The sequence below is a fragment of the Vigna umbellata genome, chromosome 2, assembly GCF_029865625.1.
Source record: "Vigna umbellata cultivar VRB3 chromosome 2, Vumbellata_1.0, whole genome shotgun sequence".
Taxonomy (NCBI): Eukaryota; Viridiplantae; Streptophyta; class Magnoliopsida; order Fabales; family Fabaceae; genus Vigna; species Vigna umbellata.
Window position 1 is genome coordinate 23,214,691 of NC_142166.1, and position 19,435 is coordinate 23,234,125.

Sequence of the window (19,435 nt, forward strand, 5' to 3'; positions counted from 1 at the left end):
TAATTTTACTTAACATTTTATGCTTCAAAGTTAAAATAACATTATTTAATTGTTATCAATTTAATCACAATCAAACTATTAACAGACCTATAAGACACAAATACTACCCATTTTTATTATTTTACTTTTATTAACTTTTTTATTTTTAAGAATATAGAAAGCTACGGGTCAAGTTAATGTCATATCAAGCACTGCTTAGAAAACAGTTAAAAATGCTTTTTTTTTTCATAGCACTAGCTAGGCAGGTGTTCTATATTGTAACATGTACCATACGGTCCGACGGTCCAAAGAGCGGCGCCGATATCACCCAATCGTCAGCGTTTCTCTTATTTTTTTACTTCTTTGACAGCATTGCCTGACAGCTTGTATAAATACTCACTATACGCTACTTGACTCGACCATTCATCCTTCCACTCGGGTGAGTAACTATGTACTGTACAAATTGGGCGGTCCAGAGAGTAGCGCCAACACCCACCTAACCAGACGGTTGCACAGGATCGGCCGATAGGTGAACTGGGTCATTAAGACTAGGATTAAGGTAAATAGTGATTAAAGTCATTGGACTAGAATTGGGCCGTGATTAACTTTTCATTAATCTCAAGCCCATGGCGAAAACTATAAATACAGGTCAGAGGTAACTGGTAGATAGGTTGCACTTATTGCACATTTATTACTGCTCTGTTGAATTGCCGAACGGTTTGAATACTGACTTTGGCATCGAAGGATCTTTGACAGGTTCCCTCCCGGACGAAGGAGCGAGAGAGCGGAGCTTGGAGCGCGACCGGACGGCAAAAAGACAAATTGTGAAGGAGTTTGGTGACTTAGCCCCAATAACCGAAACATTTTGGCGTCCACCATGGGGCCGAGTTACATACAAAACCCAATGGTGACCACGAGAAACATGAGTATGGACGAACCAGTGGAGATGATCCGGATGCTACAACAGAAGATGGAGGAGATGCAGCAGGGTCATGAGGCAGAACTCATAGCCGTCAAGGCCGAATGTTCGGCGCGCATTGCTCGTGAGGGGGCAGAAGAAAAGGAAGAAGGAGAGCAGGCTAAGGAACGTGGCAAGGCTGCAATGGAGGACCAAGCCGAGCACAGCAGTGGGCCGGACAAGACGTTGAAACCCACAGAATCGGAGGTCGAGGGAAGCAAGGCTAAATCAGTCCACGCGGAGAGTGCCGCGGGGGACAAGCAATTGGTGATAAAAACTGAGACCTCGTCAACATTGTTACTCCCCTTCGTCCAAGCGATCATGGACGTCCAGATATCGGAGCAGTTCGTCCCGCCTCAGTTCAAAATATACGACGGGATGATGGACCCAGAGGCCCATATCAAAACCTTTTCGAACACAATGGCGTCCCGAACTGGCAACGACGCCATTTGGTGCCGAGCATTCTCCTTGTCATTGGAGGGGGAGGCGCTTGAGTGGTTTAACTCACTTCCCCCCAATTCCATCGAGAATTTCGTTGGACTACAATGCTTGTTCAATCGTCAATTCGCCAGCAATAGCACTCAGGACTTGACCGTCTTCGAGTTGGTCACCTTGAAACAGGGGAAGGAAGAAACTTTGAGAGCGTTTATGGATCGCTACCAAAAGACAGTCCGACGGGTGAAGGGCTTGAGCCTAGAACTCGCCTTGCAGTACATCCTACCTGTCCTCAAGCCCGGGCCATTCAAGGATAGCGTCTGGCGACGGGCGCCCAAGACTACGGAAGAACTGCGAGAGAGGGTGGTTGATGAAATAAGGGTGGAGGAGATGAAATTGTCGTACAAGAAGGAGAGTCAGGAAATCAAAACCAACGGGGGGAAATCGAGCGGTCAAGCTGGGAAATCTGGGGGGTTCAAGCAAAGAGAACCGCCCCAAGGACCACGATTCCAACAATACACCCCTTTGAACACCCCTCGGGCGAAAATTTTCCAGGAAGCTTTGAGTGCAGAGTTGATCTCGAAGCCGGAAAGACAACCCACTCCACTGGGGGCGGATGGAAACAAACACTGCTTGTACCATAAAAACATGGGCCACACCACGGAGGAGTGTGTGACCCTGAAGGATAAAATAGAAGAATTAATCCGTTCGGGGCAACTGAAGAAGTATGTGCGGATTGACCGACCACGTGCACCTATGGATCGATCGAGTCCACGACGGACCAGCCCTAGGAGACCAGAGAGACAAGAAAGGTCAAGAAAGGACCGGATCGATCGCCCACGATCGGAGAGACGACGAAGTAGAAGCCGCAGCAGAAGCCACGACCGTCCCCTGCGAGGACATATTAACACAATATTCAGTGGTTTCGCAGGAGGAGGATCTTCTTCATCCGCCCGCAACCTTCATGTGAGGGCCCTACGATCCGTCCACGCGGTTTATAAGCCCCGGCAGACGATGTCGTCCATTACATTTTTGGACGAAGATTTTCATGCACCCGACCCCGATCAAGATGACCTGATGGTTATAACGACGAAGATCGCCCGCTATAGTGTGAGTAAGGTGTTGATTGACTAGCGAAGCTCTGTGAACATCCTCTACTAGAAAACCTTCCAGCAGATGGATATTACGGACGACCTCATCGTCCCGTACAACAAGCAGATCGTCAGATTCGCGGGCGAAAGAGTGGACACCAAGGGGTATGTTAATTTACGTACTCGACTAGGCACCGGCCGGGACACTAACGAGAAGAAGGTTAGATACTTGTTGGTGGAAGCCAACACTTCCTACAACGTACTCTTGGGTCGGCCGTGCCTGAATGCTTTCGGAGCAATCGTGTTCACCCCCCATCTCACGATGAAGTATCCCTCAGACAAGGGGGCAATCTCCACTGTCCGAGCGGATCAAAAGACGGCTAGGGAATGCTATGCAGCAAGCCTGAAGCTTCATACCCACACGGTCAGAAGGAGGACAGGTGGATCAGTTGGAGCCCCTTGGGGAGACTCAGCCGGTCTTGAAAGGGAAAGATGCTGCCCAGACCACCGCTATGGCTCGTAGCCTGGAGCCTGAGTTAGAGAGAGAGATTTGGTCCGTTATGTGGAAGAATCGTGACTTATTTACATGGACGACCGCCGATATGCCAAGGATCCACCCCTCGGTCATGTCACATAAACTGGCCTTGTTCAAGGAGGCACGGCCGGTTGCACAGAAGAAGCGGCGGATGGGAGAGGAGAAGAGGAGAGCGGTTGAAGAGGAGGTGACCGGATTTGTTAGGGAGGTGACATACACCACTTGGCTTGCCAATGTGGTAATGGTGAAGAAGTCCAGCGAAAAATGGCGTATGTGCACCGACTACACCAACCTAAACAAAACCTGCCCTAAAGATTCTCATCCCTTGTCGAGCATAGACGCGTTGGTGGACGGAGCCTCCGGCCACCGGATGTTAAGCTTCCTGGATGCATACTCTGGGTACAACCAAATACCCATGTACGAACCTGATCGGGAGAAGACGGCGTTCACCACTAACAAGGCAAACTTTTGTTACGAAGTTATGCCTTTCGGCTTGAAGAATGTCGGGGCCACCTATCAGCGTTTGATGGATAGGATCTTTGCTGGGCAAATCAGTCGGTGTATGGATGTTTATGTAGACAATATGGTCGTTCGCTCACCGGACAGCCATCAACATGTGAAGGACTTGGAGGAAGTGTTCAAGCAAGTGAGAAGGTACGGGATGCGGCTCAGCCCGGCGAAGTGCACTTTCAGGGTAGCCGCGAGAAAGTTCCTCGGATTCATGCTCACCGCCAGAGGCATTGAGGCCAACCCCGATAAATGTTTGGCCGTGTTGGAGATGTAGAGCCTAGCCACCCTCAAAGAGGTCCAGAGGTTGGTCGGCCGGCTCACGGCACTATCTCGATTCATCCCTAAGTTGGCAGAGAGGGTACGAGCGGTGCTAAGGAAGATGAAGAAGGGGTCCAACTTAGTATGGGATGCAGAATGCGAACAAGCGTTCCAGGATGTCAAGGCCATCTTGTTGAATCCACCAGTGATGAACCGCTCGACGCTAGGGAAAGATTTGCAGATCTTTCTAGGTGTTTCTGAGTCAGCAATCAGCGTCGTGCTGTTACAAGAGCAACCCGAGCCTAGGCTCGTATACTTCATAAATCAGACCCTCTAGGAGGCCGAAACACGATATCAACAAGTGAAAAAGGTCGCCATGGCTTTGCTGAATGCTTCTAGAAGACTTCATCCGTACTTCCAGAGCTATCAGGTCGTCGTCCGGTCGGATTTCCCCATTTCTAAAATATTGCGGAAGCCCGACTTGGCGGGACGAATGGTGGGATGGGCGGTCGAGCTATCTGAATTCGGCCTACGGTATGAGCCAAGAGGATCAATTAAGGGCCAACACTTGGCCGATTTCATAGCAGAGTTGCCCACGGAGGTCAACGATGAGTGGAATTTGTACGTTGACGACGCGTCAGGACGATCTACGAGCGGGGCAGGTGTGGTATTAGAGGGCCCCAATGGCTTCTTGTTGGAGCATTCGTTAGTTTTGAAGTTCAAAGCCTCCAACAATCAGGCCGAGTACGAAGCCCTAGTGGCCGGCCTAGAACTGGCAAGGGATATGGGGGCCCGGAAGGTGGTGTGTCGGACGGATTCTCAGTTGGTTGTAAGGCAGATGAACGGAGAGTTCTAGGTGAAGGAAGAACACCTCCTCTAGTATTTCCACAAAGCAACTGCGCTGACCAAACTATTTGATAAGGTCGACATCCGGCACATCCCCCGAGAGAACAACACCAGGGCGGATATGTTGTTTAAGCTAAGCTCGGGAAGAGAGAAAGGGCAATTGACGACCATCATTCGCCAGGTCCTGCTCCCACCATCAGTTGAATGCTTGGCGGTATCAAGGGATGATGTCAGGGATTGACAGACGGAGATTCGAGCAATAATGACCCGACAGGACGCAGGACAGCCGGTGGAACCGGTCGACGCCAAGAAGATTGTCCGCTATCTTATGGTGGGAGACGACCTATATCGAAGGGGGTTCTCAACTTCTCTCCTTAAATGCCTCGGGATGCAAGAAGCGCAATATGTTATGAACGAGCTCCATAATGGAATTTGCGGATTTCATACCAAACGTCGATCTCTGAAGGCTCGGGTACTACGGGCCGGATATTATTGGCCAACCATGGAGGAAGACACTAAGGTCTTTGCTCAGAGGTGCCTCAGCTGACAGGCTCACGCTAATAGCACGCACGCCCTACCGCACACCTTGCACACTATGACATCCCCCTGGCCGTTCGCTCAGTGGGGAATGGACATAGTCGGCCCTTTCCCCGTAGGGCGGGTGTAGAAGAAGTTCTTGTTGGTGACAATCAATTACTTCACCAAATGGGTGGAGGTCGAACCTTTAGCGACCATCACAACGTCGTAGGTACAAAAATTTTGTTGGAGGTTGGTGTGCCGATTTGGCCTCCCACATACAATTCTTACGGACAACGGACGACAGTTTATTGATAAAAAAACTGAGAGAGTTTTACAAGGGTCTAGGAATCAAACACGTCACCAGTTCGGTGGAGCACCCCCAGACGAACGGTCAGGTAAAGGTCGTGAATAAGACAATCGTAGCCGAGTTGAAGTAGCGGCTAGGGGAGAGGAAAGGAGCATGGGTGGATGAGCTCCCAGAAGTGTTATGGGGCTACCGGTGTACTCTGCACGGAACGACCGAAGAAATGCCCTTCAACTTGACATACGGTACAAACGCCATGTTGTCGGTCGAGTTTGGAGAACCCTCCCTGCGGCGCCAGATAGAGGACCTTGGGTTAAATGATGAAGAGTTAAGGGTAGAGCTTGACTCACTGGAGGAGAGACGCGACCGGGCGGCGTTGAGGGCTGAACCGTGCAAGCGAATGGTGGAAAGAAGATACAACTCCAAGGTCCGGTCGAGGAACTTCCAAGAGGGTGATTTGGAGTGGAAGAAGACTGGAGAGGCACGACGGACGACCGCTCATTGCAAGCTCGCAGCCAAATGGGAAGGACCTTTCCGAATTTTAGAAGCCCTGGGAAACGGGGCCTACAGACTATTGTACCTGGACGGACGCCCCATTCCAAACACATGGAATGCCACTCACCTCAAATTTTATTTCAGTTAATAGTCATTTCTGATTGTACATTTTATTTTGAAATGATTAATACAATGAAAGGGCGTCCCACTTTTAGCAACATTTCTACAATAAGGACATAACCCCGTAAGCACTTAACCAAAAAGAAATTGAGTTGATGAACGGAGAGTTCCAAACGGAACCACTGTCAACTTGGCCAGGCGGTGAACAGCGAGTTCTTCCCGGAGAACCATTGCCGCCCAGATCGTTCGAAAATTCAAGTTGATGAATGAAGAGTTCCAAACGGAACCACTGTCAACTTGGCTGGGCGGTGAACGACGAGTTCTTCCCAAGAACCACTGTCGCCCTCGTCATTCAAAAGCCCAAGTTGATGAATTGAGAACTCCAAACAGAACCACTGTCAACTTGACCGAGCGGTGAACGGCGAGTTCTTCCCGGAGAACCACTGTCGCCCGGGTCGTTCAAAAGTCCAACTTGACGAATTTCTATCGCTAAAAGCCATTAGTAAAGATAGCAAGATAATAGAATCAAACGCCCGACAGGAAAGAAATAATAGCAGGCAAATTGAAGAGAAAAATGTATTGATGTGTAGGGGATATACAAAAAGTCAGCCATGGGACGGTATGGCCAACACCTAAATAGGTCAAGATGTTGGTCGACCAGCCACACAAACAAATACATCAAAATATGTAAAATAGAAAGCCAAAACCATTAACCAACTACTTAAAAAATTATTCGGCCCACAACCGTCATCATCACCCTCGGCATCATTCGCCGCATCATTAACGTCTTCAACTTCCACCCCCTATCGCCAACCCCGATGTTTAAAGGGTCCTCCTCCTCCTCCTGCGGCACCTCCTCGGCGGCCGGGGCATCAAGGTGAACCAGTACCCCGTCGAACACGTCCTTTTCAATATCAAAGCCAAGGGTGAACGACTCCTTGACTCCCATTAGGACGGACGCTTGGCGGAGAGCTTTATTGAAACTCTCCTCGTGCTAAAAAACGATACCCGTTTCCAGCTCGGATATTTTCTCCTTAGCCTTCGCCAAGTCGTCCATCAGCGCCTGATTCTTCTGAAGGAGTCCCCTCTCCATTTTCTTCTAGCGGGCAACTACTACCTTGAGTTGCCCGCACTCGTCCACCAGGCGGTCATAATTGTCTCGGGCGTCGCGAAGTCGATCTAATGCCTCGGCTAAGTCTTCTTTGGCTTTATCAAGCTCGGCTTGGAGCTCGTCGTTCTTCTTGTCGGACTCGTCCTGAGCAATCAGCATCTGCTCCATGGCCGCCCAAAGATCCTCAGAAGTCTTCTTCTCGGTGAGTAGCTCGGCCAGGACGTTCTCTGCTCCCTTGCGGTCAGCAAACTCCCTAAGATACCAAGCAAGAGAAGCCGCCCAGGTGGACATCTCCAGCATAGCATTTGTCACCTCTGGCTCCGACAAGCCCTCGATCAACGATCGGTGCGTCGAACTCATGTGGAAATTTGTCTGATCACTGATGTTGAACTCGGAGCTGAAGACGCCGTTCGGCAGAGGCCGGGAGGAGGACCCCTCTTTGCCCTTGCGACCCTTCTTGGAGGCAGACCGGGAGGAGGATCCTTCTTTTTCTTTACGCCCCTTTTTGGAGGCGGATCGTTCCCCCTCTTTATGATTCTTCCTCTTCCTCACAAGGGGTTGGGCAGAGGTGGTGGCCGCCTCAGACTAGGGATCTACAAAAATGGGCTGAAGGCTATGTGGGGGCTCGCTCCCGGCAGCAGCAGCGACGCTCGGGGAAACCACGACGCCCTTAAAGCCGACCGGAGGAATTGACGGCATCCGGCTGGTGGAAGACGCGCGTTTGATGATAGGAGGACAGGGAGCGTTCGAAGAACTACCCCCGGCTCCCTTCCTTGAAGCCATAAAGTTGGATTTGCGGGGAGGAGGAGTAGACATGGTATCTGACAAAAACAAGAAAATTCAGCTACATTAACACCAACATATTAAAAGACACAAAATAAACATAAAATACCATACCGAACGTCTTTCGTTCACAATCCTCATGACGAAGGCATTCGACTAAGTTGCGGGCAGAGAGGCGGCGGGGGAGAGCGTTGATGGTACGAACGGCTTCCAAATCGACCGGGTTCATCGTACCAACCGGATACACTTTTATTTTCTTGGGGTTCCTTGTCCAATAAAAAGGGAACAAGGGATTTCCCTCCGCATCATGAAACTCATGGCGGCCGGCCTCGTCAATGATGACTTTAAAAAATTGGTTCTTGAAATTCTTGTATGAATCAAAGAAAGGACGGAAGAGGGTCCTATCTTTGACGGACGTTAAAGAAACCCAAACACCCTTCGGGAGCGGACAAACGTCAAAATAATTGAAAAAAATCGGGATTGTTGAGGTTACGCCAATCGCTAAACACATCGCCAAGAACGCTTGGACGACCGCCCAAGAATTCGGATGTAGCAATGCAGGGGCAACGTTCATTTCCCGGAGAACGGCCATTTGAAACCCAGTGAAAGGCACCCGAATACAGAGTTGATCGAAAAAATTAGCATACATGAAAAAGAAATCGTCCGGACTCGATCCCTTCCCGTGATAAACTCGCTCATTTCTTAGGCTGACTCCCGCCCGGACCAGTCGAGAATCCTCCACGTCCCTGACGATGTAAAGTCGGTCGATTCTCCATGTTAACGCCTTTTTTGTACCATACTCTGACGCAAACAAGCTAGCATCGTGAGGCGCCCAATTGTACCCCGGAATGATGGTCCCGTCACCGTCCGGCTCTAATGGCGCGTCATCTACTAGAATACCACCCTTAAGAAGGTGGATGGGTATCCCAAAGATAATCCTTTTATCTACATCCGTGGGGGAGTTAGGCTCCGGCCCCGATGACCGGGCGGACTCTTCCAAGAAGGAGGACGACACCGAGCTCGGAGAAGAACCATGCTCGCCATCACCGCCCATCGACCTCCTCCCGCTTCTGCCCGACGACTCCAAAGACGACTCAACATGGACGACTATCATTTATTACCTGAAGAAAAAAGAATGCTCTGAACACGAAAGGAGAAAGGTGAAAATGACAACGTCCTCACCCTCCTATTTATAGGAAAAAAATTCGTAACCGTCGATGCATCCTCACCGTAAAAAATCATCACGATTAACGGTCCAGATACGGGGCCACTTCAACTTCTGCTCTATACGCGCGACATGTATGTTCCCGCCCAAATCCATTTTCAAAAATAGGTGAGCATAAGCCCAAAAGAATCAGCCCAGTAGCCAACTTGGACGACCTCCGACCCAACCAATGACGAGGACGGCCAGTCAACAACCAGAGCCCACACACCCGTAATTAAACCCAACGTTCACTACGTGCACTAGGGCTTGGGGGGCTTGTGTACCATACGGGCCGGACGCTCTAGAGAGTAGCGCCGATATCACCCAACCACCTGCGCTTCTCCTATCTTTTTACTCCTCTGATAGCATTGCCGAACAGCTTGCATAAACACTTACTGCGCGCTACTCGACTCGACCATTCATCCTTCCACTCGGGTGAGTAACTATGTACCATACGAATTGGGCAGTCCAGAGAGTAGTGCCGACACCCACCTAACCGGACGGTTGCACAGGATCGACCGATAGGTGAACTGGGTCATTAAGACTAGGATTAAGGTAAATAGTGATTAGAGTCATTGGGCTAGAATTGGGCCGTGATTAACTTTTCACTAATCCCAAGCCCATGGCGAAAACTATAAATACAAGTCAGAGGTAAGTGGTTGATAGGTTGCACTTATTGCACATTTATTACTACTCTGTTGAATTGCCGAACGGTTTGAATACTGACTCTGGCATCGGAGGATCTTTGACAGGTTCCCTCCCAGACGAAGGAGCGAGAGAGCGGAGCTAGGAGCGCGATCGGACGACAAAAAGACTAATTGTGAAGGAGTTTGGTGACTTAGTCCCAGTAACCGAAAGATAACCAAAAGTATATATGATCTGAACATTGTTTCCAGTTCAGAAACAAACCGTTTCCCGGTTCAAATGGCTTGACCTTGACGGTGATCTAAAGCTAATGATAGACCATCGTATAACCAAATCTACTTTATTTTGGGTTATGAAAATTTGATGTATAAAGAATTGAGAGTACCTTAACAGAGAAGAATGTAACACTTAAAATTACGACTATAGCATAAGTTATAAATACATCAGTGACCCAAACAAGAAAAAGATAAAAAGAGGTGATTAGAAAACCTCCACATCATATACACCTATTCCGTGTCCTCTGGAAATAATTAGAATAAGATTATAGCATGTTTGCTTTCAAGCTAGCAAATCTATTACTGTTTAGAGCGCTTTAAGTACACCAATACGCTAACGCTCGCAAGAATAATCACACCCGCAAAAATTCCAGAACGGAGAGTCAATGTACTGGTTTTCTGTATATTGGCTGTATCAGATGGTACTTTTGTTGTTTTGGGTGAAGTGGCAAACACCAAATCCAATTTTAATGCCTGAAGTAAAAAAGATGCTTAGTGTAAGCATGCATCAAAGACATTAGAACAGATCCATGGAAAGGCCACATTGTCAAATGAAAAGACAAACAAAAGAAGACAACTTCACCTTCAGTCCTGCAGACCTAGCATAGCTGACAGCAGCCGCAAGATCGTTATCAGTCTCAAGAATAATATCATCATCTTCATCATCCTTATACTGGAAGAGAAGTAAAACCCGACACCATATCATAATATTTACATTTAGTACGATCAAAAGGCAGACTAAACTAATCTTAGAATAAAACATACCAGAATTTTAGGGCGTTCTCCGTCATTAAAATCCCCAATTATTTGCATGACAGCAGATACAAGCTCGTCTACATGTTCAGCACCTATAAAAAAGACAGCAGCAAATACTTGCAACTTCTACAAATAGTAAATCCAGGCTTATGTTCAGGAAGTCCACAGCCACAGCAAAAGTACGCAGATCAGTAAATTAAAGTTCATGCTAAGCTTTCCCCAAGATGTCACTTACCACAGTAGAATCGACGCACATTGCCATTGGGATGCTCAAATTTAAAAGCAAATGAATTTCCAAAACCTACAGACTGATATGTAGACTTTGTAGTATCTGCCCCGTCCAAAGTCACCGGTGCAGAGTTTTCACTGCAATCAGACAATGTATGTTTATTTACAGAACAAAACAACATATATAGAAAACAGAATAAATTTAACACAGGTACCTACCTATGGGTGTCAAAATCTTCAGGCGGCTCTAGAGAAAATGCTGAGTCCCAAAATTTTTGCATAACTGTGTTTGACGCATCATTAGATGCTCCGGGACTACTTTCAACCTACAAAGTACACAACTTATAAACAAGACACTATAATCCTTTTAATAGTACCAAATGTTAGTAATGTACATGCTTCTTAATTCATAATATTCAAGAATGAAGATTATATTATTTTTTGTTCAATATTAGTAATGGTCCAATTATTATAAAAATCATTATCATGCACCATCAGTTATCAACGGAAGCAGAGTCCCAGACACACGACACACTGGATAACCTGAACATTTGTCTTCAAAATATCCATTAAATAGCTTAGTTTATCATGTATTTTGAGACTCAAACATGAAATTTACCAGAGAAATTGCAGCATGAGTTATCTGCAAAACATCCAAACAAGCAGTAACAATTCCATCTGCAAGTGAAAAATAAATAATACTTAGCACAGTTACATTTGGAAGTACGTAGGCAATTAAGGCAAAGCTAACCTTTGTCCACCACAGGAATATGTAAGTACTTTCCATTATGCATCATATGCAGTGCGTCCAGAATTGTTGTTTCTGGAGATGCATATTCTGGGTTTGGAGACATCACCTAACAAAAAATTAAGTAACAAAGTGAAAGAATAAAGAAAATCAAATTATTTCAGAATACCTAGCAAATATAAGCACCAGGCAGATGAAACGACATCTAAGAATAAACCACTTTCCAGATAGTTACTTATAGGAATATAAAATAACAACCTTTTCCACAGGAGTCGCCTCAGGAGAAAGATTTTGAGCCACGACCCGCAGAAGGATGTCTTTTGAACTGCAGAACAGATTCACAGGACAATATACTGTGCATAAAACAAAATTTTCCAATGTCCATTTGATAAATATCAATTAAGAACATTGCTTTTATAAACAAGGTGCAGGTTCGAATGTTATTTGCTATCATGTATTTATAAGAGGAGAGAGACTAAAGCCTAAGGAAAAAGATTTTACGTAAGTATCCCATGAATCTTATCTTCCATCACAATCACAGCTGAATTTACTTGCAACTCCCGCATCCTTTTTGCTGCTACATAGACCGAATCTGATACCGATGCAATAGCAACCCTAGAAACACATAAAGCTACAGAATGTTGTAAAACTATCATATCTAATTATAAAAGAGTCATTTGGCAACATGTAAAAGAACAAGAAAATATGATGTGAAATTACTTTGTATTTTCGCCAACTATAGTTGTCAGGGAAGGTTTGAACACGCGCTCCCTCAATGTTTCAATAAAAGTATTTGGAACTGACAAAAACATTGACAATTGAAACAGAAAATTAGCATCATTAAAACATGAAGAGAATACATGGCAATTTTCAACACTCCCAAATATTACTGTGAGCTGCCCAAGAATTTAGAAAGCAGAACTTGCAAGTTTTAATGTCTTTCTCTTGATAGTATCTTGTCTTCCATTTACCAACCTTCCCCAAACTTCACGGAGAATACTTTCCAAATTAACATCTGAAGTATGTCATTGAAGTATGTATGCATATAAACAAACAACTCCTACACTTGGTCCATAAAAATATTCGAAATTTTTTAAATACAGTGGAGGAATTACGGGAAAAAATAGTTTCTCTGACGACAACTATATTTTCGTTTTAGTAACAAATAATACACGAGTCATTAACTAATACTTTTTTCGATTTCCAGTTCCTTTGTGCCTTATTTTCTGCCAGAGAGACAACAATGCTTTAACTTCTTTTTAACAGCCAAGTCAGTTCAAGAGTAAGCCAGCATAAAATCTGTTTTGATACCTCTAAAATATCTTTTTTTCCAGATTTTGTGATTCTAATTTTGAAATGCCCACGTTAGATTCTTAAATGTAATCTGAACCACTTTTTGTCTCTCAACAAAACATTATGTAAGCCATTGAAAAAAACTAAAAGTGGTGGTGCATTTCAAAATTAAAGGGACTAAAACAAAGAGTTTATAAGGATTAAAATTAAAGTCAAAATTTTAGACGGACCAAAACCATATTTTTTCTTAAAATTTAAACTTATGTTAGACCATGGCTGTAATAAAGATTAATATAGATGTACCAGATGCAAGAAAAAGCAACTCGAGTTTATGTAAGCATCATAAATAAAAATGTATGTAAAAGTACAACTGTTAACCAACCAGACAATTGACCAGGCAGTCGGAGTTCCATTCCCTCAACTGCTGCAGCAACGGCAGTCCCTTGTTGAGTAGCTTTTTCCACCCTAGATATGGCATCGTAAAGACACTTGGTGATATCCAGCATGGCAATGACTTCACCATTTTCCACAACTGGGAGGTGTCTGAATTTACCTATCGGTAAAACAGTCAAATTATATTTCTCTCAAATACTTTCTAGCCACTGTATGAGTCCCTTAAACTAGATATATACACACACAGAGAATCTATTAAAATTACTTGCCTGATTCTAGAATAATCAACTAATTAAAGAAGAAAACGTAACGGGTAAAAATAAAATAAAATAAAATAAAACAAAAAAGCCACAAAAACTCTACAAAGGACAACCAACACAAGGCGACCATGATTACAAGATAACAATGTTGAAAGCCATTCAGCGCCAAAAAATAAAAATAAAATTGGGAATCACTTAAGAAGGACAAACAAACAAAAAATGAAACAATTGGTAAAGGAGTGCTGGGTACTTTTGCAGAGAATCAATCTAAAATATCTTAAAACCATCTTTTAACTTCATTATTTTTTTACAAAATTAACCCGACTTTTAACTCAATGAGTAATTGAAGAATATATTAATTGCAAGTGTTTCACAGCGTTGCGCATTATATAAAAAAGGAAAAAAGAAAACATAGATGCAATATTTATGATACTTCGTTAACACTGTTCTCCAATCAAAATTAAAGCTTCACTTCGGAAATAAGCGCTACAACTTAACGAAATTCCTAATATACAGATAACTCTAAATTTAATTAGACAACAGTATCTGCAACAACTAAATGTTGTCATAAAAAATGAATTTAAAAAATGGTCAATACTATAAATTAAATTACTAATTTTCTTAACCTTTCAGAATTAGTAAATAGTTCTGACGATAAAATGGAGGCAGTAGTAAAAGGCAATAAAGTTATGGCCCAACTCTGAAAGTGCTTTCCTCCAAATTCAATTAACTTTAGAATGGAGCAGACATGTTTCTATACAGAGGGCCCCACAAGCTGCGATTACGTAACGTAAAAAATAAAAACTAATATCCCTTAACTAACATAACGTTCAACAACGATAATCCTCTGCGCAGAAAAAAAAAACGCAGGGCAACTGGAATATCTGTGAAAAATGCATCAAATATTATAAAATATTTAACCAGTAGTTGGAGATTGACAGAGGAAATTTTCGAAGCTAACCCTGAATCATCTTCTGAAGCGCTTCAATGGCAAGGGTATCAGACGTGACGAAGACGGGATTCCGAGTCATGACCTTGGAGACCGTTGTCTCCTCTGGTTTCATCCCCTCGGCGACGACTCTAATGGCAACGTCCTGAAAACGACACGAAGAAACGTGAACGAGAGGAAAGAACATTTAGTGCAAAAAAAAAAATGGCGTGAAATTGTATGGTAACCTTGTCAGTGATAATTCCGGAAAGAAGAGCATTGGAATCGGTGAGCAAAACGGCGTCGATGCGTCGAGCGGCCATGCGTCTACAGGCATCGGAGACGGTGGTTCCGTCAGGGATGGTGAGGGCCTTGGACAAACGGAGATTCCTAACGGTCCTTTCTCCGCCATCATCCGGAGCGGTGACTCCGTTACGCGCGGGGAGGGAGAGGGACTTTTTGTGAGGTCGTTTGGGCTTCCTGGAAGACTGGTTAGGGGTGCTCATTGTGTGTGGTGGTGTTTGCATGAATCAGATTTGGCGCTTATTTATTTTTTTGTGTTTTTATGAAGCTTTATCAATCTTTATCACGACACATAGGTTAGGGTTCTGCGGGCCCTCTCTCTTCCCTCACCTGCACATTATCATAATTTTTATTTCCTTTCTTTTCTTTTTTCCCACCACTCACACCTTCCTACTCTTTTCCGCCTTTTACAAACCAATCATCATCGATTCTGAATGCTGTGGCCCCTTTTATTTTAATCCAAATATTCTTTTTATTTTATACAATTTTAATCTTCTCATCCTCACCATTGCAACTTCTTAAATACCAACCTTTTAAAACAAAATATAAACTGCATGCTCTTCGAAATTCCATGGAGACATTTCACACAAAAACTTCTCTTGCCTCCAAGGAAGGGACAGCCAAACATATATTTATGCATGCAGGATGAAATTTTAGGACCATGAAATATTAGTTACGTGCATTCATTTCTAAATTATCTATATATATTGTGCACCGTATTAAAATCTATTCTGTTTTAAATTATATTGGTTCAAAACTGTGTTATAAAGCCAGTTATTAAATTACAATAAAATTATTATTGTATTTTCATCCCATGTCGATGAAAACTCAATAAAGAATAAGATCAACGTTGGTTCAAATTTTCATTAAAGACAATTATCTCTATTATTGAAAGATACTATAGAATAAGTATTTATTTTTTATTTTATTTAAAAGTTTACCCCACACAAACTTATATTCTCTATCTTTCTGTACGTTTAAAGAATATTTTCGCCATTTTAGTGTTTTTAGATTAAATTCTCCATTTTTGTTACGACATATTTTTTTTTATCAATTATAGTGAAGTTTTTAGTAAAAGAATTAATTTATATCAAGAGTTTTTCTAGTGGTTTTTTTAAAGAAGTAGTGCCCATGTAAGGTTTGACTATGAAAGTTTATTTGGATTGAGAAAGTGTTTGCTAATAGAGATGATTGAATTAAGGTAACAAGAGTTAATAGTTTATTTGAATATATTGGTTGTTTTTATATGGGAACAATTGCTTTCTGCACTCATCAATTTCTTCTTGTACCTCATCATTTATTTTAATTTAATTCTTTGTATTTTATGTGAAGCTTTTCCTTTGTTGAGACGCACGCCTGTGCAGCTTACATGTGTTGTGGGCAGCTAAGATGCATTGTGTGTGGGGTTTCCGGTGAAGTGTTGCCGAGCTGGTGGTGAGTTCTTGTGTGGGAGGTAAGTAATTGGTCTTTTACCCTTTATTAATTGGTGTAGAAAGTAAAGAATGCATGTAAAATATTGTAATATGAAATATGATATGGGGGTAACGTGAAAGTGAAGAAGAAAAGATTTAAGATAGATTTATATTTAAAAATCAGTTGGGATATTTGAATAGGAGATATGATTGGATGGTTATTAGGATTAGGAATGGATTTATAAAGGTAGTGGAAGAAAGAATAAGGGAAAAAGGAGAGTTTGTATGAAAACCCTAGAACCCTAGATGAAAGGAGAGAAAAGAGAGGGAGATAGGAAATAAGGACATTTTATGGGATAGAAGAAAAGGAGCTGCAAAAAACCTTAGTTCAAAGGAAGATTTGTGGCGTTTTGGATTGTAGATAAAATCCTAGTATTGGCCAAGGTATGAGAAAACTTACCTTTGTTTGTTTTCTTGTTGTTCGTATGATGAATAGGGTTTGTCTTGATTATCTTGAAAGATAATGTTGTTTTAATGCATGTGTATGTGTGAGAAATGTTCTGCATGACGATAGGGTGTATATCATGTTTGTGTTTGGTTTTCTTTATGAAAATATGTATCTTCTTGTTAGGTTATCCCATAATAGGTATTGATGCTAAGGGAACAAAGTTATGATGCTTGGAGGTTTTACCATGCAAATATATGTTATAAAGATGGTATGATAATCAAATGTAGAATATTGGGTTTATTTGAGTTATAATCTACGTAATAATGAGTTTTGGATGATTCAAGTGATGTAATGTATGTATTAAGGTATGTTCATAAGGCTGTATGAGGTCTGAATACATGCATGTTGTATTGGGTATGTTTGCTCGTGGTCTAAGGTTGATGTATGTGTGTTTTAAACACTTGAATTCTATCCAGGATGTGGTTTGATTCAACAATAATCGATTATCACTAGTTATAATCAATTATGTGCGCATTGGTTTTGAGTTTTGTTTAAGGAATAATCGATTATCTGGATGATAATCGATTATCCTTTCATGTGTGATGAATCTGGAAATTTACATGTTAGGGCCACTGGAATAATCGATTATCTTAAGTTATTAACGATTATCATAGTATATTTTGTGTAATTGTGAACTTCTTGGGAATAATCGATGATCACTTATGATGATTGATTATCCTAGTGCACCTTTGTTAAAAATGACGAATTTGATGAAGAATAGACGTGGACCAAGCTTGAGGAGCTGTAGAATGTGGTGATAATCAGAGAATGAGATTAGTGGTTATATTTAGGGTCAATTTTGACTTGTGTTTGAGGTTGAAGCATAAGTGTGTGTTGGAGTGTACTTGAGTATGTGGTTGATAAGCATAAGATTGGGGGATAAGTCTACTTGTTGTACCTAGTAAATCTTGAGTTTATTTGCAGATAAGTGTTTCCTTTTGCCTTGTGTGCAAAGGAAAAATTGTTTAGGTATTAAACTTTCCTTGTATGGGGGTGATGATGTTTCCCTTGTCCTTGTGTGGCAAGAATACATGTTTCTTAGCTGGATTGCAGGACTACTCGAGCATATCTGTAGCGAAGGCTACAGATGGTCTGTAGGAGCAGCTACAAGAAGGTGAGGTAGGGTACAAAAGTGAGACTGATTCTTTCCACTATGATGTTTATGGTTTTGTGGAGGCTCATGATGGGGTTAATCATGATGGTGGTACATGTGTTTATGATTATAATGATGATGATGTTTTAGAGGATACTATGTTGATAGTGATGTATCTTGTGGTGTAGTTAGCATAGGTGTTGTTGAGAGGATAAATAGTTAGTCTATGTTTATGATGTTCGTGATGACATCGAGAACCGAGGATCGGAGATAGAGTAATTTAAGATGATTGAATTGTTTGTATTATTGGATTAAAAATTCTATTATTATTACTTCTATGTATGGGGTGTTTGATTATTATTGATATAATGAATATGTATGTATCAAGTTTTTTTATGGTTGTTTTACTGATAGCTTACCCCATACGTGTTTGTATTTATGTGTTTGTGAATGAAAATTTTAGCAAAGATCATATAATGTGTTATACGTGACCAGATGATATTGCATAGAGACATTATAGATTCATGAGATGACGGAGAAAAGATTTGAATTTTCTTTAAAGTTCTTTTAATAAGACTTTTGATAGAATGTAATTTTGAGTTATTTTTATTTTTTTGTCATTTTAATTAATTTTGAAAGGTGTAACTAGACAGTGAAACTAATATGATTTGATTTAGTTACAAATGTTTAATTATTGAAATTTTTGAAAAACATATTTTACGCTATAAGCAAGTTTAAAATTATCGATTTTTTTTTTTGTAAGAATTCGTAACCCCCGAAATTTAAGGCGTTATACCCCACCTTTGAAAATTAAATTTACTCTTGAATAATTTGGGAACCCCAAACTATAAACCAAATATAGCAGTAGATTTTCGCATAAAACAATCTAAAATTGAGTTTAACTCCTTTCATGGAAAAAAAGGCGTTCCTTCATGCACTTTCATATGTAGACACATACTTCCCCCACTCTTGCATGATCCTTTCCCCTTCTCTTCTTCATGTATCGTGCACCACATATGCACACACACCTAGAAATCCTCCCCCTTCCCTTTTAACTTTTTTTCTTATTAAACATATATTTCTCTTAAATATTTGTCAAAAAGATACTTTTTTTATTTTGCAATTCAAAATTTGTATTTTAGACCACATAATCTAAAATTATTTTTTATTTGCTCCTAAATATGATTTTTTTATTCTAGATCTATATTCTAAAATGTTTCAAATTTACATTCCGAAACTTAGAAAAAAAAATTAAAACCTTGGATATGCATGAAGAAGGCCCGTCTAAGTGACAAATATAGAGCCTCGTGTTGACACTTCTCAGCAGTGACATTACACAGCATAAGATCTTAGGTAAAGGGTATACTTTTTTTTTCAAAATTATTAAAATGATATAACTTTTAAAAAATTACAAAAATAGATAAATTATATTCGTTGTGAAAAAA

At 42.0% G+C, this 19,435-nt stretch overlaps 4 protein-coding genes across 5 annotated transcripts; 3 read left to right on the top strand and 1 right to left on the bottom strand.

The window, feature by feature from the left end:
• The first annotated feature begins 901 nt into the window (after positions 1-901).
• Positions 902-2,506, top strand: LOC124830663 (uncharacterized). Its single transcript, XM_047304438.2, has one exon. It carries the CDS (start codon positions 902-904, stop codon positions 2,504-2,506), a length of 1,605 nt encoding a protein of 534 aa, XP_047160394.2.
• A 1,636-nt stretch (positions 2,507-4,142) lies between these two features.
• On the top strand, positions 4,143-4,622 carry LOC148203647 (uncharacterized). Its single transcript, XM_088107696.1, has one exon. The coding sequence runs from the start codon at positions 4,143-4,145 to the stop codon at positions 4,620-4,622; it is 480 nt and encodes a 159-aa protein (XP_087963822.1).
• Positions 4,623-5,658: 1,036 nt separating this feature from the next.
• Positions 5,659-6,078, top strand: LOC148203648 (uncharacterized). The gene has a single exon (XM_088107697.1). It carries the CDS (start codon positions 5,659-5,661, stop codon positions 6,076-6,078), a length of 420 nt encoding a protein of 139 aa, XP_087963823.1.
• Positions 6,079-10,179: 4,101 nt separating this feature from the next.
• Positions 10,180-15,233, bottom strand: LOC124830657 (CBS domain-containing protein CBSCBSPB3-like). Of its 2 annotated transcripts, XM_047304429.2 has the most exons (13): positions 14,923-15,224; positions 14,708-14,840; positions 13,476-13,646; positions 12,521-12,599; positions 12,302-12,415; positions 12,059-12,125; positions 11,804-11,909; positions 11,672-11,730; positions 11,272-11,378; positions 11,060-11,190; positions 10,834-10,916; positions 10,652-10,741; positions 10,180-10,542 (listed from the first exon to the last, which is right to left on the bottom strand). In XM_047304429.2, exons 1-13 carry the CDS (start codon positions 15,199-15,201, stop codon positions 10,369-10,371), a joined length of 1,593 nt encoding a protein of 530 aa, XP_047160385.2. In that variant the 5' UTR covers positions 15,202-15,224; the 3' UTR covers positions 10,180-10,368. The 2 variants fall into 2 exon arrangements, 1 of the variants encoding a protein (XP_047160385.2); XR_015784217.1 differs by lacking the exon at positions 10,180-10,542 and having other exon boundaries at positions 10,675-10,741; positions 10,834-10,950; positions 14,923-15,233.
• Between the last annotated feature and the right edge of the window lie 4,202 nt (positions 15,234-19,435).